We start from the raw sequence: 19053 nt of genomic DNA, 5'->3' as shown, positions 1-19053 counted from the left end.
CACAGGCAAGCATACATGCCTAAAACAGACCTCAAGGAAACCGTGGCATGTGGTAGTTTTTTTCAAGATTTGTCAGGGGGTCAATACAGAGCTGTTTTCTTGCCACAGACTCGCTGGCCATGGGCAGTTAAGCCCTGCTCTTCCCATTCACCTCTCAACTCACGAACTGCTACAACTGCAAAGGTGGGAAGGATCTCAGCCCCTTCCATTAGAAAGAGAAAAATGACATCCAAAGACATTATTTTGCCCAGGTTTCTATAGCTAAAGCAAGACCAAAACCCAAAGCTCCACACTTTCCCAAAATGCTTTTGTCGTTGCACTCACTACACTATACCCCACTGACACAAAAGTCACCCAGCAAATGAGCTTCCAGATCTCAAAAGTCCTGATGTAGGCAGGGTCATGGAAAAGATGCCACCTCATGTAGATGTGACGATCCAGTGGCAGTGAGGATGAAGATGAAATACTTTATAAAACAGCTCCTATGTTTCAGGGATAGGCAGACTGGTTGGTTCTCAGGCCCTTTTTCCAGTCTTGTGCTAGGTCCTTCCTGAGCCATGGAGACCTTGGTCTAGCCTAGGACAGAAAGGGAGAAATAAGTGGGGCCAGGGGCAGGATGCTCTGGGTCTTACTCACTGGTTTCCGTTGGGAAGCTAGGTGAACTGGAAGAGCTAGAAGACTGAATGCTTGAGTCATCACTTTGGATCCTTTGCTCCCTACAACCTTTCCCCACCAAATACACTCTCCTGTTCACTGCCCACCTATCGCTTCCTAATTTCTAGGACTGGTCTGAATCTCCTCTAGCTCTTGGGTTGTGAATTATTCTTTTTTTCCTTGATGCTTCAGCACGTATCTGAGGAGAGTTCAGAAAATTCGTGGAAAAATGGAATGAAAAGATAATGAAAAATTTCCACAAACTTTCAAAGTCCCAATTTTAAAACTGCATCTTATGAGACACATGACTGTTGTTGTTAAGTGCCATTGAGTCAGTTCTGACTCATAGTGACCCTGTCTGTGTAGAGTTTCCAAGGAGCAGCTGGTAGATTTCAACTGCCAACCTTGTGATTCACAGTCCAGTGTGGATCCTACAGTGCCACACCAGGAGTCCAGACACATGGTAGTGTCCTTAGTTTCTTCTCTGGGTGTGTATTTTCCCCGATACAGTAAAGCATTTGGAAGCACTGTCTTCTCTTTTAGTTCTTTTGTGTGTCTCCCCCAAAGACATTAAGAAAGTGCAGACCAGCTTTACATATACCACCCCAAACCTTCACGCTTTAGGTTCAGTACTCACTGTCTGACAGCTTCAGGGATGTGGACCTGATCCAAGGAAATGAGTTGAGCCAGTTCCCCAAGACTGTCCAGAAACTGGATCTTTCTTGTGAATTTGGAACTGAAAAGAGAGGATAAACCAAGTGTACTCTAAAAAGAGAAAGGGCTCCTGGACACCCTTGCAAAAGGAAATGTGGTGAGTAGAGAATGGTTAATACCAGAAAGGGGGGAAGGGGATCCTTGTTCCGAGAGCTAGTACCTGATAAAGGGACGCAGCAGTGCCAGCAATGCCTTCACATACCATGTAGCATGGACAACTACCAGGGCTCGTAGATTTTTCCGGAGCCTAAAGAAGAATATAAGAATATTTCTTCCTCCACCTTGTCTAAAGAATAAGTAGAACAATGTCTTGTACTTTAACTTCCTTTACTTCTCTTATTTCTAGATTTCGGGCAGTTTTGTTTAATCCCCATTACTTTAGCTATAGTCTCAGTCCTACCTATCTTGTTTAGTTCTTTATGTTCCTCCTTAAAAAATTCTTCTCTCAGGATACCTCAGCCTGATCTTCTTCTGTACTCCATTTACTTCCTTGCCCTTCCTTACATAATTTTCTTAGTCTCGCCCTCATTCTTGTGCGCCCCCTTTACATTTTTTTTTTTTTTAACTTTGCTTTACATGCTTCCCCATTCCTCCATGATCAAGACTCTTTATATACTCCAAGTGGAAGAAGATCAGCGAGGATTAAAAAGGAAACAGGCTGGAAGAAAGAGAAAAGTATGTAAGGGAAGATGGGAAACGAGAAAATTAAGCAAATAGATGATGGGAAAACAAAAAAGTGAGGAATGTTAGAGATAAAAAAAGATGTATGAGTCAGGGATGAAGGCAGAAAGCAAAAGAATACAATGAAAATGAAATAAATGGTAAGACTGGAAAAAAAGGAATTGGCTTTCTCTGTGGGCAGGCAATATGGCACAGTGATTTATTTGGTTTCCTCAAATACCCAATGGTAAAGGTACTACTATTTCCATTTTGTTTTGATGTGCCATAGAGTTGACTCTGACTTATAGCGACCCTACAGGACATAGTTCAATTGTCCTGTTTTACAGATAAGGAAACTACCTGAAAAGTTAAGTGACTTGTCCAAGATGACAAGGTCATACAGTGAGTTCATGGTAAAGACAAGATTTGAAACCAGACTTCCCTGATTCTTAGAGAAGACAGAAAACATGAGAGTAATAGAAAGGGGTTTGGAGACATAGAACCAGAGGAAGGGACTAGCTAGAAGAAAGAGTGAAGCAATAGAAAAGAAAGAGATAAGATTGAGAATTGTGGCCCTCTCGTTTTAGAGTCTCACCGGCGGTCCAGGGTACGGTAACACTGGCGTATCCAACTCAGAGGTGGTACTTGGGCCCTACATGTGCCTCCACTGAAGTGAACAAGTAGATAATTTTCAGCTACCAGCAACTCCAGAGTTCCTACCATATACCTGGAAAGAATGAAATTGTCAGGGGAGGTGTACATTTTGGGTTGCGAGTGAGAGGGATTATTACAGACTGTATGAGGGGGCTTCAAAAAGTTCATGGAGAAATTCCATTATCTTTGATTCCATTTTTATACAAACTTTTTAAAGGTCCCTTATGATCTTGGAAGTTCTTTTTTTGCTTTTTCTTCCCTAACATCCTCCTGTATCTCTTCAGGCCTTTCACCTCACCTAAATAAGTGTTCCATGACATAGGTGTAGTTGGGAATGCTGCTTCTAGGTAGGTAACAGGAAGCAAAGAGAATAACAGCGTTGAGGCCATCACCATGGTAACCTGGGGAGGACAAGGGTGACATTCATTCAGTCAATAAATGATAGATACTACTTTTGTATAGATTGAGGCTCTCAGAGTCCATGGAAGTTACAGGGAGGATTTTGAGCTCACTAAGAGAGGGTCTAGCTTAGGCATTTTATTCAAGAAGCTACGGTTCCTGACCCTTCATTTATGCCAGTGATTACCTCCATGAGATAGAACTTTCTTATAGGGTTCGATGACAGTCATGTCCACTCGCTGCTCTCGCTGTCCTGTTCGGAACACCCTCCAGCGATGACCATCTTCTCCAGCCACATCCCACACACAACCCTGACCCAGTCTTTCAGCTGCCTCGCTAGCCCCTAGACTCTCTGACCGGGGCAACTCATCTAAAAGAGAGGGATAGGAAAGGATCACCAGAGCAGAATTCTTATTTTCTGTATCTTGGATCTTACCCATACTCCTAAAACCCAACCTACTGCCGAGTCTATTTGACTCATAGTGACCCTAAGGGACACAGTAGGACTATATATCTTTTTGGGAGCAGGCAGGCTCATCTTTCATCCACTAGAGCAGCAATTGGGTTTGAACCACTGAGCTTTCCGTCAGCCGCCCAATGCTTAACCCCACCCACTGTGCATCTAGGGTTCCTTACCTAGACTCCTAGAGTTTATTAATCCAATCTCCTATTCCTTTGGTTTTTCCTTGACTTTTTAGCCCTCATTTGTCCAACTGAATTCCTTGCTGGACTCTCTTCACCTATGTCTCATTATCCTACTGTTTTACTTGACTATAACCCTGGCATAACCTTACACTAGGGCAGGTCTATGGCCCTGGCCAGTATCAGTTTTTCTTGGATTCTCTATATCTTTTTCTTGGGTGAGCTCATCTATTCCTAGGTCTTCAATTACCACCAGTAAGGCGATGGCTCTCTAACCCAGACTTCTTAACTCCAGATGTACATCCCTAAATGCCTAGAGTAGATATCTGCAGTTTGTAATCTCCAACTCATATTTATTCTTTTCCTCCTCTCTTCTACAGTTCGTCTTGATGAAGGAGCTCATTGTCCATCCAGCTGCCTGAGAGAAAACTGTGTGTCATCAGAGACATTTTCCTTCTTGTTAGCCTTGAAACCTGGTGAACCCCAGATCCTCTTTCATCTACCTCCACAATATTCATCACCCTCTCCACTATTACCAACCTGGTTTCTCACCTGGCTTTAGTACTAGCCACCTGACCTGGTCTCCTTGCCTCTAGTCTCCTCTAATCCACAAAGCAAGCTTTCTTTTCTCTCCAATTTTTTTCACTCAAACGATAATATATTTATACCCATCAATCGGCATAATTCTTCCATAACAATAGTTTCTTCATTTAAAAGGAAAAAAACTTCCTTAGTGTTCTATCAAGGAGCTCTGGTAGCGTAGTGGTTATATGCTGCTAATCTCAAGGTCAGCAGTTTGAAACTGTCAGCTGTTCTGTGGGAGAAAGATAAGGCTTTCTGCTTCCATAAAGATTTATAGCCTCAGAAACCCTACAGGGTTGCTATGAGACAGAACCCGCTCCAAGGCACATAACCACCACCACCAGTATTCTATTGTATGGATACACCATAATAGCATCAATAATGCTACAGATGGGTCTGTAGGTTGTTTCTATTCCTTACAGAGCCATCAAATTTGTTTATGTTAGTCCTTTGGTGGTGTGGTTATGTGACTTAATGCACTGGACTGCAAAGTGGTTTGAACCACAAGGTCAGTAGTTCAAGCTCACCAGCTGCTCTTTGGAAACCCTATTCAGGGTCACTTTGGGTCAGAACTGACTCTACGGCACTTAACAACAACAACAGTCCTTGTTTCAATGACTCCCCATTTCCTAAACTCCTTAGCATGGTAGCAGGGGTTTCCACGATATGACCTCATCAACATCTCATAGCATTATTTTTTATTGGTCTCTTTTCACCTCTAACCCTTCACATCTAAACAGTCATGCTTAATGAACACTTTGAATTCCCCACGTCATGCTACTGCTGCTGTAGAGCATAACATCTGAAGGTTTTTTTCCTGTGAACAACAACAGCCAGGCAGAGCTGAATTCCTTCTTGTGCCTAGGTTTAAGTGTTCAGATGCCAATTTTTCTTGTGTACCTCATGGACCTCTGATAGTTGAACTGCCAGAGTTAGAAGCAGAGTATATTTGAGGGTAGGTTTGGGGGACAACCAGGCCCGGCCTCAGAGGAAAATTCCTAGACGTACCCTCTGATGGTCATCTGGTTGTGATGTCATATCCCAAGAGCCTCAGAGAATGTTAACTCTTCTATCTGCGATAGTCCTCTCCCTGTTTCCTTAGGCCTGGCATGCATATGTGACATATGGCTGCTGTCAGTCAAGGTTATGGGAGATTACTTTGTTCTCTGTGCCCTATAAAAGGTCACCCACCACAAGAAGACAGAACTTTGGAAACTCATCAGTGTGTCTATGATTTTCCTCACTCGAGGGATCTGTTTGTCTTTGTTTTGTGTTTACTCCTGTTTCGGACTATTATTAATAAAGACTATAATATTTATATATTAAAAAATAGAGTCACTTTTTCTCCCTATAACAATGCCCAAGTTGTTTCTTCTTCCTAGAATGCCTTTTCTCCACTTATCTGATAAACATCAGCTTGCAATACTTTACTCTGTGAAACTTCTTCTGACACCTCTCATATAGAACCGACCATTCCCTTCTCAATGTAGATCATAACCCGCATGTATTTGTATATATGTTTATTCCCTTGTAAACAGAGAAGTCTCTGAGAGTAGGGATTATCTTTACAATTCCAGGCCTAGCTCAGTGATAACATGTAACACTCTATCAATAACATTTTTTTCAATAAACAACGTGCCTTTCCTCTTCTACTGACTACTTTCATATTGGATCTATAATCGCAACCATTCTATTCTGAGGAAATTGATTTTGTTGGACTTGTCTCTTGGTCCTCCCTGTGTTTGTTCTAATTTCAGTCCCATTAAATCCATCCTGGGCTTCTTTAATACTGGCCTCTATTTCTACCATATCAATCCTCAAACAAATTCAGGTTTCCCACCTTCCCATTCAAATTCATGTCCACTATCCAGCGGTTCTGAGTCTGAAGGTGTCTCCAATTCATCTATCGCCAGGTCAGAACTGCCACCAGAAGAAGAAGGTGCAGAATGGGTGGGAGAACTTCCACTATCTCCAGGCCCTTCAGTCAGATTTAGCTGCAACTCTGGGGCAGAAAGACGCTTACGCATGGGGCGTTGGCCACAGAGGGCTAAAGTGCTGGGGTATGTACCTGGGATTGAAGGAAAAAAGAAAGAAAGATGGGTCGAAGTTAGGGTGGGTGTTAGTAAACCTGATTACAATTCCTCTATGTAGAAATACTAAAATGGTGTGAATTCTAGAAAAGGAAGAACTGGCACAGGAGCCATTTGAGAACAGCGAAATAAAACTCCAAAAGGATAAGAGTGACTTAGCCCTTCACTGGGCCATAATCAGGCACCTAAAGCTTATTTCTAGGGAGCTCTGGTAGTGTAGTGGTTACAAATTGGGCTGCTAACTTCAGGGTCAGCAGTTCGAAACTACCAGTTGTTCTGCGGAAGAAAGATGAAGCTTTCTGCTCCTGTAAAGATTTACAGCCTCAGAAACCCTGTACAGAGTCGGAACCGACTCCACGGCACAAAACAACAACCAAGCCTATTTCTACTTTACAGACCTGCCTGAGAGTCTTCTTTGAGGTCTTCAGGATCTTCGGAAGGGCCAGCGTCCTCAGAAAGCAATCTAGAGGGACATGATTAAAAAACGGGCAGAGATATAGACTGAAAGCATCAAGCCAGACGTCAATTGAGCAATTCTCTTTCTTCACCATTTTATCCTCTTTCGTTTCCCTTCAAGTCCTAATTTAGCACCTCCATTTGTAGCCATCCCTCTTCTCCTAACCTCATTCATGTTTTCTCACCGGGGGAATTCTTCATCCTGCCATTCCTCCTTCAGCTCCAGTTCCCCAAGTCTCAGGGCTGCTCCTAGTTCTGCTGCTTCTGTATTCTCCCTGACCCTAAGATAGTCCCCCAAAAGAAAGAATTATCATGAGACAACCTTGGCAGTGTCTTAATGCACTGGGCACTAGGTAAGGGACACTGGAATGAAGAAAATAATTAAGGCACAGATTGGGGCACAATCTGTTTTATAAGAAACAATACAAGAAAACAACTCAGATCTCTGGTCTCCTATACAGACTTGCTGAAAGAAGATTATCTCTACAGCTGGGTTTAAGAGCAGAGAAAAAATAGAAGGTGAAACTAATCATATTTGCTTCCATGGCAATTGCTCCACCTACAAAGTGAGGGTGAGTGGTGTTCCACATTACAACTGGCTGGAATCCAAACAGACACGCCCAGCTGTCACTGGGCAAAGTTAGAGAAGATGGCACCATGTCAGGCCAGCCTTTCCTCCACCATGCTGGGGAGTGGCTCGGGGAAACCATGGCATAGGTGGAGGAGTGGAGAAAGAAGGTAAGGAGGAGGACATTAGCTGGAAGGGGAACCTGGACCCTCAGTTCTGGGTTGGTTTTCCTCATAGCCATTCTGGGATTGGAAAATGAAGAACATGGGTAAAGTTATCAAACAAAATATAGAAATCTTTTTTTTTTTTGACTAGGGAATCATTCTGGAATCCTGTCCTCCAGTTCCTATACCATATTGACATTTTCTACTTAAATGTCTACCTCCCTCCCTTTCCTGCAAATAAATTCTCTTATGGTCTCACCTCCTTAAGAATCCCTAAGATTTGACCAGATAAAAGCTGGTTGGTAGGAGAGTTCTACAGACTATTAATTTCCTATTTTCAATCAAGTAATGTAATACTTACCCAGGATCTGGTGCCTTTTCCCCTGCTTCTTGTATAGTTCCCATCTTCACATGTCTTCCTGTCTCCTCTAAATACTTGGGAGTTGTCGGGGAGCTGGTCATCCCAGCTCCCCAACACTTCTTTCCCTCTTTTCTCTGTTTCGGCTGCTGTTTCTGTTGCCTCCAAGGAGGGAGGTGTGGAAGGCAGGCAAACTCATCTTCAAACAGGTTTTGCCACCTCCCCTCCCAAGAAGCAGGTCTGCCCAAAAGAGAAACCCTGCCTCCAGTGTGGGGGCGGGTTTTGGGGAAGACAGTGCATTTCCTAGGATGGCTAGTGTTGGGTAAGTCTAGGAAGGCAATTTGTTCTCTTTTCCACATCCCTTATAGCCTTCTAAAGCTGCTTTAAAAAAAATAATAATAGTAAAAAGAGAAACCATTTTCATTATTACACTATGTGAGGCCTGTTTTTTTCAAGCATAAGCAAAGTTGGGGAGAGAGATTGTTACAAAGAGAGTTCTGGAAGAATAAACAAATTTAAGGCTACAGGTGAGTGGAGATGGAAGCTTGCTGCTCCTCATTCCCAAAAGGGGTTGTCAGAAGGAAGTTATAAAGTATATCAGGAAAAAGGGCTATGAATCTTGAGGAGGCTGAAACAATTATCAGAGGAAAAGGCCTTATTATAGTTGTAAAAAGAGACAATAAGACCTCAAACAGGAAAAGAATATTTAATACTTTAACAAAATGCAAAATAAAGTACCCAAGTTACAAAACGTAAGTTCCTTTGGTTCAGTGATTACACTATTACTTTTACCTTCCAAATGGTTACAGACATTACCCCCTGAAAGTGAACTCAGACTGTCCCCTTCATAATAGGAAAATGTCATGCCAAAACCATCACACACACCAATGTTCAGTGAAGTTGTTGGCAACCTAGCTGGAATAGAGCTGTGGGGTAAGAACAGGGAGAATAACTTAGAAGAAAAAAGGGAGACTTTACACATGCATGACAAGTCAGTGGGAGGGAGTTCTGGGTCACTACAGTATAAGTCATAACCCTGTACATGCTACATGAGGCCAAGTCCCTTGGCACGATCACACATAAATACAGACAATCCAGTGACCCTGATCATTCCCAGGGGAAGACAGAGAAGCAAAAGAGAAAGGATGGCAGCAAGAGGCAGATCACAGAATACCAGAACATCTAATCCAAACCCTTAATTTTACAGATGGGGAAACTGAAATCCAGAGAAATGAAGTATCTTGCTAAAAAAGACAAACAGTTCATGGCAATCATATTAGAATCTGGATATTCACGCTTTCTTTTAATATGGGCAAGAAGAGAAAGATGGACAAGAAAACGACAGACCTGCTAAGGCAGAGAACATAGCCAGGGCTCTCGTTTCAGTTCCTTTTCTTTTGGGAAGAGTGCCTATGAATTCTAAAGGTCTTCCTGGGTGCCTGGACTCTCAAGAGCCAGGGGTCTTCTGGGTTTCTTCAGGGTTCCTGTGGCAGAGTGAGCTAAAGCACCTGAGAGTCAGGCCCCCTGATGAGGATGGACACGAATGGTCTCCAATCTGCTACCAAACAGGACCAGAAACAGCAACAGTAAGCTCAGAAATGGAAACTCAGCCATCTCTGAATCAGACATTACCTGAGGGCAGAAAGAAGAGTCATGGAATTGGAAGTCTGCTCAAGGCAGCAAACTGGAGCAAGAGTTTTCTAAAAACTGAAAACTGGAGCAAAAGTACACCCTACTTTAATCTAGCTTCAAGTAGGCATTCAATAAATATTTGAACGTGTACGTGAACAAATGAATAAAACAGCGACCATCAATGATTGCAAGGTTCCATGACACTGGTTCTATTCAAGATCCTTGCTGAGGGCACATTTGAGGGGATGCATTCTTTCTGTCCCACTTTGTTGGCACTGTATGTGTATCGCATTGTGCCCCTAGCAAATAAAATAGAAAACTCAGTGCAGATTTAAAGAACAAAATTAAATAATAACATCTGTCTGATTGGTAGAGATTGAGGGGAAGGTAGAAAGCCATTGTTGAAGCAGCTGCTTTCTTTCACTTCTTCCTCCTCCGGGCTTTATGAGAACAGTACACCAGATCTTGCAGCAATGAAGAAAGAACTGCTGAAATCTCCAAACATCTCAAAACATGCATTTGAAGTGGTTTAAGCGACCTTTCCCACTCTTCCCGCCCCCTACCTCCCCCCCCCCCCACAGTCACTTCTTTGATAGGGAGGCAGTGGTTGATCGTGACAGCGAGATCTGACTGCATTTCTCAAAGATGGCCTCTGCTGAGAGCTTCGGCAGCCCCTGGTCCAGAGGGCACTCATCCACCAAGCTGTTCATGGGTGTAGGAGGCAGTGGAGGGTCCTCTTCATCTTGACTTAGTCCAGGACTCAGGGAGTTACCCGCTTTGTTCATTTCCTTGTCCATCTGCTCCCTGGACACACTCACTGATTCAGGCTGTCCAGCAGGGATCTTCATGGAGTCCAAATATGCTGATAGGGCTTCCTGTAGCAGAGGCAGAAGTTTCTTTCGAGAGACCTGGGTGTTGCCTTGAAGATAGGCTTGAAGGTTAGGATGGATGCTTGGGATAGGAGTTAACTTTAGGAATGGAGACTGAGAGCGTTCCAGGACTCCACAGATCTGAAAAAGAGACAAGAACAGGGGAGTGATATATAAATATAAGGTGGAATAGCAAAGAGCTGAGGCTTCTAAATTAGAGGTTTCCCTTAGGAGGAGAAAACCTTTTTAAATTAAGTCATCCAGAGTTCATTTTTTGTTAATAACAAAAGGAATCTCAACTAATAGACAACAGTATTTTAGAAGCAGAAGATACAATTGAGATCATATATTTCATTTCATAAGTGAACAACTTAAAACTCAGTTATATTAAGTGTATTGAGCAAAATCATACAGATACTAGCAGAGTTTGAACTAGCACCCAGGTCCCAGCTCCTAATATAGTGTTATTTCCAAGTATATCCCTCTGCTCAAAAACCTGATCTCTGTCCTTAGCTGGGAAAGGACTAGCATCTATCATGAGATCAGGGAAAAGGCAGAGGGAGAAAGAATTGTGGAAGTGGGAGATCCGTAATACTGAGAACTTACTATAAACCAAGCATAATGTTGAGTCTAGCTGTTTATACAGATGATCTCATTTAATCTTCATGACAACCTTGTAAGATTGATAATACTACTGCCTTTATTTACAGGTGGAGAAACCAAGGCTTAGGCAACTTGCCTAAGATTATAATTAATATAAAGCAAAGCTGGGACTTGATCCCAGGTCTGTCACCAAAGCCTGTGTTCTAAATCACTAAATTATACTGCCTCTAACAATCCTGGTGTGGCACTGTTGGTTAATGTGCTGGACTACCAGGAGGCATGCGGTTCAAGCTCACCAACTGTTCCTCGGAAACCCTATACAAGGTCGCCATGGGTCTGAACCTGACTTGACAGCACTTAACAACAACAACATAACATGCTTGCCTGTTAGCCAAAAGGTTGGTAGTTCATGTCCACGCAGAGGCACCCTGGAAGAAAGGCCTGGTGATCTACTTTAGAAAAATCAGCCTTTGAAAGTCTTAAGAAGTGCAGTTCTACTCTGACACCCATGAGGCACCAGGAGCCAGAATTGTTTTCGTGGTACTTGTTTTGTTTAGTTTTTAAACTAGAACCTAGGAAGAAGTGGAGTCATGGTGAGGCAGACCATAAAAAAAGGGCTCATGTTTTCCAGCACAGAGGCAGCCAGGGCAGTGGTCGAGTTCCCAGGAGCAGCGCAGAGAAGCCTAGATTTAGGAAGGCAGCAAGATGCACTTCTTGTAGCTAAAGCACCCCTTCCTACATGACATTATTATTAATAGCCACCATTTACCGGGTGCTTCCTCTGGGCCTAGTAATATACTTTACATGTATTATTTTTAATTAGTACTTCAGACCAATAAGGTAGGTACTATTATGCCATTTATTGATGAAGAAATAGTCAGAGTTTAAATGATTTGCTTTAACCCAAAGAGCTAGTAAGTGACAAACCTGAGACAGGAAAAAGCAAGTCTACCTGACCTTGAAAAGCACAGTTCTTCCTACAATGCCAAACTACCTTCCGTTGAATGAAATTATATTTGCTTCCTGAATGAAAAGACAGAAAATGAGAAGTGGGAAAGGGCAAACATACCTTTTGTGGGTGCAAAGATTATCTAGCAGTCTCCAGGAACCTTCACATAGCCCAAGCAAACCAGAGTCCCTGGACTGCTTTAAGTCTACTTTAAAATTCTTCCCTGAATTAATCAGTAACCAACAGAGGAACAGAAGGGGGAGGAGGCAGGGAAAGGCGGCCAAATAAAAGGTCAGGGAAAAAACTAAATCTTTACTAGATCACTCTCCATAGAGTTTTTGCTATACAGAGTAATTAATCACTTAATCCCCGCATGGTAAGTGGACAAGGTTTCTCTTGTGTTTCCAGTTTTTAAGGCAGTAGGGTAGAAAGTAAGGACTAGTTTTCAGAGGTGAGGAATTAATGAAGAATCAAGTACTAACTCCAGATTAATAACATTTCCTTCTAAGTAGGAATTGCATCTAATACTCTTTGGAATTTTCCTTTTCAACAACAGTCTAATTAAGGCTACTCACACACAGAGAGGACTTGTGGTGTGGTGTTGCAGGATCAACTGGACTGTGAACCAGCTCCTCCTCAGAAACCCTATATAGGGTCATTATATTAGTTGGAACTGACTCGATGGCACTTAACAACAATAACACATCTAGTGAGACTGGAAAAAGGGGGAGCAGAGGCTGAACATTATCAAGAGACCTCTGTATAAATCGAAGAATGCAGAGGAGATACTTGTAGAACAGACTAGTACTCAGAGGCAGAGCTCTGCAGAGCCCTCGGTCTGGAGAAGAGACAGAAACTCACCGTTATTCGGAGCGCCACATGGGGACCAAAAACAGCCAACTGCCGCACTGGCTCATTGTTAGTGTTGAAAAAGATAGTCATGGCCACCAGGATGTCATAGCTGTGAGCCTGGCAAAAAGCTTGGAGATCTGCAATGAGGTCAGACCTCTGAAGAAAGGCCTGGAAGAGAAGAAATGAAGAAAGGGCTGAGGCTACTGCTGTATCCTTTCAGTCACCATCACCAACAAATCCCTATAAAGGTTTCTTCCCATGTTAACCAACAGGACTTACCCACCATAAAAACGTTAACTAGTATTTACTCTCTCCGCACGTCTGTCACCTTGCAGAATTGTGGTGGCTTATGTGTTGCTGGGTTGCTGGGAGCTATGCCACTGGTATTTCAAATGACCAGCATGACAGACAGGATTTAGCAGAGCTTCCATACTAATAAGAAGGAACAGATGGCACACTTCTGAGAGATTAGTCTCTCAAAACTTTATGAAAAGCAGTAAATCATTGTCTGATATTGTGCCAGAAGATGAGTCCTTCAGGTTGGAAGGAACTCCAAATACGACTGAGGAGAGCAACCTCTTCAAAGTATAGTACACCTTAATAATGTGGACGGAACAAAGCTCTTGGGACCTTCAGTGTTGACTGTACTGATCAAACATGAAATCAAGATGTATTGATAATTACTTATGACTGGAATGTGAAAGTTGTAAACAAAGAGGAAGGATCAGTAGTTGGAAATTATGCTGGAGATTTGGTGATAGAAATAATGCTGGAGATCACATGGTAGAATTTTGAAAAATGTGATGGAATAGCTGCAAACATGTGTTAATAATAAAAATGTGGAATAATGTACAAAGTATGAGTCTAGGAAAACTGAAATTTATCAAAATGAAAGGGATAAATAAAGATGCATATCCTGCACATTAGTGACCTGAAATTAGGCATTTTGAATCAATCATATGGATTACTATGAATGAAAAACTGAAGAAAGATGGTATCACAGTCTTCATCAAGAAGAACATTTCAAGATGTATCTTGAAATACAATGCTGTCTGTGATAGGACATCTATATGTCTATAATGATGGTGGTGGTGGTTGTATGCTGTGGAGTCGGTTCTGACTCATAGCAACCCTATATAGGGTTTCCAAGGCTATAAATCTTTATGGGAGCAGAAAGCCTCATCTTTCTCCTATGGTACAGCTGGTGTTTCAAACTGCTGACCTTGAGGTTAGGAGCCTGACTTGTAACCACTATGCTACCAGAGCTCTACAATGAAGACCAGTTAATGTAATTACTATTCAAATTTATACAAACAACCAACAAAGTCAATGATGAGGAAATGGAAGAATTCTACCACCTTCTTCAGTCTGAAATTGATCAAACAGGTAATCAAAATGTATTGATAATTACTGTTGATTGGAATGCAAAAGTTGGGATCAGTAGTTGGAAATTATAGCCTTGGTGATAGAAACAACGCTGGAGGTCACATGACAGAATTTTGCAAGACTCTCATTGTAAATACCTTTCTTCAACAACTTATATGATGACTATACACATGGACGTCAGATGGAATTTATAGTAATCAAAGTGACTACATCTACAGGAAAAACAATGGTGAAACTCACTATCATCAGACAAAACAAGCCCAGGGGTTGACTGTGGAACAGACCACCATTTGTTCATATGTAAGTTCAAGCTGAAGCTAAAGAAAATTGAAATAAGCTCATGAAAGTCAAAATACAAGCTTGAGATTTACTTAAGAACAGATTTAACTCAATGAACACTACTAACTGGAGACAAGAAGAATTATCAGATAACATCAATAAAAACATCATAAATGAAGAAAGCAAAAGTTCCTAAAAAGTCAGGAGAGAAAGAAAAGACCAAAGTGGATATCAGAAGAGATTTTGAAACTTGCTCTTAAATGCAGAGTAGCTAAAGCAATGGGAAGAAATTAAGTAAAAGAGCTCTACAGAAAACTTCAAAGGATAGCTCAAGGAGACAAAGCTCAGTTTTACAATTAATTATGAAAATACCTAAAGGAATTAAGCAAACCGAGAGGGAAGAGCATGCTCATCAATTTTCAAGCTGAAAAAAGTAAAGAAAACAAAAATCAAGACCTGACTTGAAATACCGAAACATTCTAAGAGCAAAATATTGAACGATGCAGGAAGCATCCAAAAGAGATGAAAGGAGGGACTTTCAGCAAGATGGCAGACTAGGCAGATGTACTATAAGGATCCACTACATACAACAAAGAAATGAGAGACCAAATAAAACCGACACAGATGAAAATCCTGGCATCCTGAACTTCAGAAGAAAGGTTAGAGAAGTGGATAGAGTGCTTCCTCGGTAGAGAAACCAAGCAGGGACAGTGAGAGAGACTGACTGGTGAATGGCTGGCCAGACGCGGCTTAACCATCTTGTCAGCAGCTTTGGCAAACAGATGGAGGCGTGGCAGAGCAGGTTATGGAAAGGTTGGATTTCTTCTTTTCCCCATACTCCCCTGGTGACCTGTGTGGCCAGCTCCCACACTCATCTACCCCCAGTATGAGTTGGAGGCAAACTGTGCTAACTTTTGTGTTCTGCTTTGGTGCCTGGATTCAGGTGGGCTCAGCTCTAAACCTACAAAAACCACAGAGCAACCAGATCAGCATTTAACCAGTCACCCTGCCCCCAGCTTCCCTGTGGTCACAACAGACACTGAAACCAGCTCCATCAAGAGCCCCCAAGAACTACTTCTGGATTGAGTGCCCTGAACACAGATAACACCGAGTCCAACAGGAACTCCATCTAGGGCCAGGAACTCTGCTGTCACCACCTCTTGAGTTCCTTGAATTGTAGGAGCCCCTCTGGGTCCAACAACTACAGTGTTTGTTTTTACAAATCAACAATTTTAGCTCAAAGAAGAAAAAATGGCTAACACAAATGACCAAGAGGCAGAGACAAAACATTTCTGAGGAAAAAAAAAAAGTAACAGAACTAACTGAAAAAGAATTCAAACGAATGATATTTTGGTACCTTCAGCAGATTGATGGAAAGCAAGGAGAACACAGAAAAAAAAATGAACAAACAGACAAAATAAATGCAAATTTTGAAACAACACAAAACCTGCAAATAGAAATCCATAGGATTTCAGAAACAAACAATACATTGAAAGGGTAAAGGAGAAGATTTGAAGATATAGAAGCCCAAATTAGTGAGCTTGAAGATAAATTTCTCAATACTAGTATGCTAGAATAACAATCAGAAAAATAATTAAAATCTGAAGAAAGCTTCAGTTATGTGGGACACCATGAAGAGGAATTATTAATGACTGGAATTCCAAAACAGCAAGAGACAATAAAAGCACTGAGAAAATTCTTGAAGAGTTGTTGGAAGAATACTTCCCTAGCATCATAAAGGACAAGAAGATAAAGATACAAGAAGCTCTACAAACCCTAAACAGGATCGATCCCAAAAGAAAATATCTAAGACATATCATAATCAAACGTTTCAAAATCAAAGACCAGGAAAGAATCCTGAGAGCAGCTTGGGAAAAATGAAAAGTTATCTACAAAGGCACACCAATAAGACTAAGCTCTGATTTCTCAGTGAAAACATGCAGGCAAGAAGGCAATGGAATGACACTTACAAAACTCTGAAAGAAAAAACTGTCAACCAAGAATCATATACCCAACAAAACTGCCCTTCAAATACCATGGCAAAATTAAGACATGTTCTGATAAACAGAAATTAAAGGAATTTGTAATGACCAGACCAATTTTACAAATAATGCTAAAGTGTGTTCTCTGAACTGAGAACCAACAACAGTAGACAACAACCTGAGATTACCATACATTACAGCACCACCCAGAACTCAATCCAGATATAGAAGTATTTAAAGTAAAACAAATCTACAAGACTGAAAATTGGGAACCTGAGATATCAATTTATAATGAAGTCAACTATAAAGCAAAATGAGGGAATAGTGCAGATACAGAACTTCCAAATGGCAAGGAAGTCAAGTACATTTCAAGATAAAACAGGCTGCTTAAGCAAGGAAAAAAATTAGCAAATTATAGGGTAACCTCAAAGAAAAAGAATATACCTGGCACATCAAAATAAAAAAAGAGGAAAATCAAGAAAGACTTAGTAAACATTAACACAACAGAAATGAAAATGAAAAGAAAACCCAAAACCAAAATGAACTTAGCATAGAAGTTATGGAAAAAGGAATCCAGAAGCACCACAGAAGAACAGACAGTAAAATTATAGCAATCAGTTCATACTTATTGATCATTAAATTATAAATGGACTAAATGTACCAGTCAAGAGACAGAGAGCAGAAAGGATAAGAAAACAAGATCCTTCAATATGCTGTCTACAAGAGACATATTAAAAAGAAGGAGACAGCCTAAATGTCCATCAACATAAAAATGGTTAAACAAACTTTGGTACATACACACAATAGAATACTACAAAACACTGAATAATGATGAATCTGTGAAACCTCTCACAACATGGTTGAACCTGAAGGACATTATGCTGAGTGAAAGTAGTTAGTCACAAAAGAACAAATTGTGTATGAAATCATTGTTGAAAAAGTGGTTATTTTGGATTAAAAAAAAAAAAAACAGAAAAAGAATTGGTTGATGTTCAACCATGTTGGTAGGTTACATATGATTAAGAACCAATGGGATTTAAGGAAGAAGTCCAAGTTGCACTGAAGGCATTGGCGAAAAACAAGACTCCAGGAATTGACGGAATACCCATTGAAATGTTTTAACAAACTGATACATCTCCAGAGTCAATCACACTTCTATGTCAAGAAATTTGGAAGACAGGTACCTGGCCAACCAATCAGAAGAGATCCATATTTGTGCCCATTACAAAGAAAGGTAACCCAACAGAATGCAGAAATTATTGAACAATATGATTAATATCACACACAAGTAACATTTTGCTGGAGATAATTAAAAAACAGTTGCAGCAGCACACCAACAGGGAACAGCCAGAAATTCAAGTTGGATTCAGAAGAGAATGTGGAATGAGGGATATCACTGCTGACTTTGGATGGATCTTGGCTGAAAGCAGAAAATACCAGAAAGATGTTTACTTGCACTTTATTGACTATGCAAATACATTCAACTGTGTGGATCATAACAAACTATGGACAACACTGCAAAGAATGGGAATTCCAGAGCACTTAATTGTGCTCATGTGGAACCTGCACACAGACTAAAAGGCAGCCATTCAACTAGAACAAGGGGAAACTATGTGGTTTAAAATCAAGAAAGGAGTGCATCAGAGTTGTATCCTTTCACCATATTTACTCAATTTTTATGTTGAACAAATAATATGAGAAGCTAAACTATAAGAAGAATGGGGTGTTTTCCCAATCAGTGTTCATTAAGTAGCAGTCAAAAAATCAAAAGAATAAGGTGCAACTATTGATCACTCCATAGATGAAGAAAGAAGAGTGATGAAAACTGATGATGCTTGGAATAAATGTGTACAACTGACTAATGAAACATATGAACATCAGTCTCCATGACTGAGGCCAAAAGAACTAGATGGTGCCAGGCTACCATTACCAACTGTTACGAAACAGTTGTTCACATTAAAAGATCCTGGATACATTGAGAGATAATGTGGAATAAAACTCAAAATTATTTTTTAAAAAAAACAACCCAAAACCCACCACTGGTCTTACTGGTCAGAAATAGACTGGAGGAGTCTGAGACTATGGCCCTCAGCCACCCTTCAGGACCTGAAACTCACCCTTGCAGCCCAATTTTCAACCAAGCAGTGGATAGGTATAGAGGGGGGACAAGAATACTAGTAAGATAGGCTCACCATGGAACAATCAACCCTTCAAGACCAAAAGGGCAACATTTACATGGGACAATGTTCAGAGGGATTGGGAAGGAGGGTAGAATGGAAATAGGAATCACAAGAAGGAAGTGGCATAACTGTTGCTATATGGAGGGGTTTGCAATCATGGAAATAAACCAAAGTATGATTTGTTGGATATAAAATTTATGATCTGCTTTCTAAACCTTCACTCAATTCACAATAAAAGGCTTAAAAAAAAAAATCAAAAGCTGTGCAGCAATTGGTTCTTCTCCCTCTTCTTCTTTCTGTCCTCTCTTCTTCTTCTCCCCTTCTTTCTTTCTCCGGCAGAGGTCACCTTCCTCTTCCTAACCTTGAATAAAAGTCTCTAA

The 19053-nt window shown here is 41.1% G+C and overlaps 2 protein-coding genes across 2 annotated transcripts in view; both read right to left on the bottom strand.

Annotated features, from left to right (window-relative positions):
- Positions 1 to 518: 518 nt before the first annotated feature.
- BNIPL (BCL2/adenovirus E1B 19kD interacting protein like) lies at positions 519 to 7988 on the bottom strand. The gene is made up of 10 exons (XM_006861392.1): positions 7945 to 7988; positions 7037 to 7132; positions 6794 to 6858; positions 6146 to 6373; positions 3269 to 3451; positions 2981 to 3083; positions 2624 to 2755; positions 1529 to 1615; positions 1292 to 1390; positions 519 to 576 (listed from the first exon to the last, which is right to left on the bottom strand). The coding sequence occupies exons 1-10, from the start codon at positions 7986 to 7988 to the stop codon at positions 540 to 542; spliced, it is 1074 nt and encodes a 357-aa protein (XP_006861454.1). The 3' UTR covers positions 519 to 539.
- A 2166-nt stretch (positions 7989 to 10154) lies between these two features.
- Positions 10155 to 19053, bottom strand: part of PRUNE (prune exopolyphosphatase) — a 33055-nt gene continuing 24156 nt past the window's right edge. Inside the window, exons 7-8 of the mRNA XM_006861704.1 lie at positions 12856 to 13014; positions 10155 to 10583 (exon numbers count right to left, since the gene is read on the bottom strand). Coding sequence (XP_006861766.1) covers positions 10155 to 10583; positions 12856 to 13014 — 588 coding nt within the window. The remainder of the gene's footprint in view (positions 10584 to 12855; positions 13015 to 19053) is intronic.

Source organism: Chrysochloris asiatica, unplaced genomic scaffold, assembly GCF_000296735.1.
Source record: "Chrysochloris asiatica unplaced genomic scaffold, ChrAsi1.0 scaffold00042, whole genome shotgun sequence".
NCBI classification, from domain to species: Eukaryota; Metazoa; Chordata; class Mammalia; order Afrosoricida; family Chrysochloridae; genus Chrysochloris; species Chrysochloris asiatica.
The sequence above is the reverse complement of the archived record's forward strand: the minus strand, read 5'-3'. Positions and strand labels throughout refer to the sequence as shown.

Coding starts and splice junctions, on each gene's coding strand:
- BNIPL (XM_006861392.1), bottom strand. CDS start 7,988: ATGGGAACTATACAAGAAGCAGGGGAAAAGGCACCAGATCCTGG. Junction 7,133..7,944: donor GAAAAGGCACCAGATCCTGG/GTAAGTATTACA, acceptor GGACTATCTTAG/GGTCAGGGAGAATACAGAAG. Junction 1,391..1,528: donor CTGCTGCGTCCCTTTATCAG/GTACTAGCTCTC, acceptor CTCTCTTTTCAG/TTCCAAATTCACAAGAAAGA.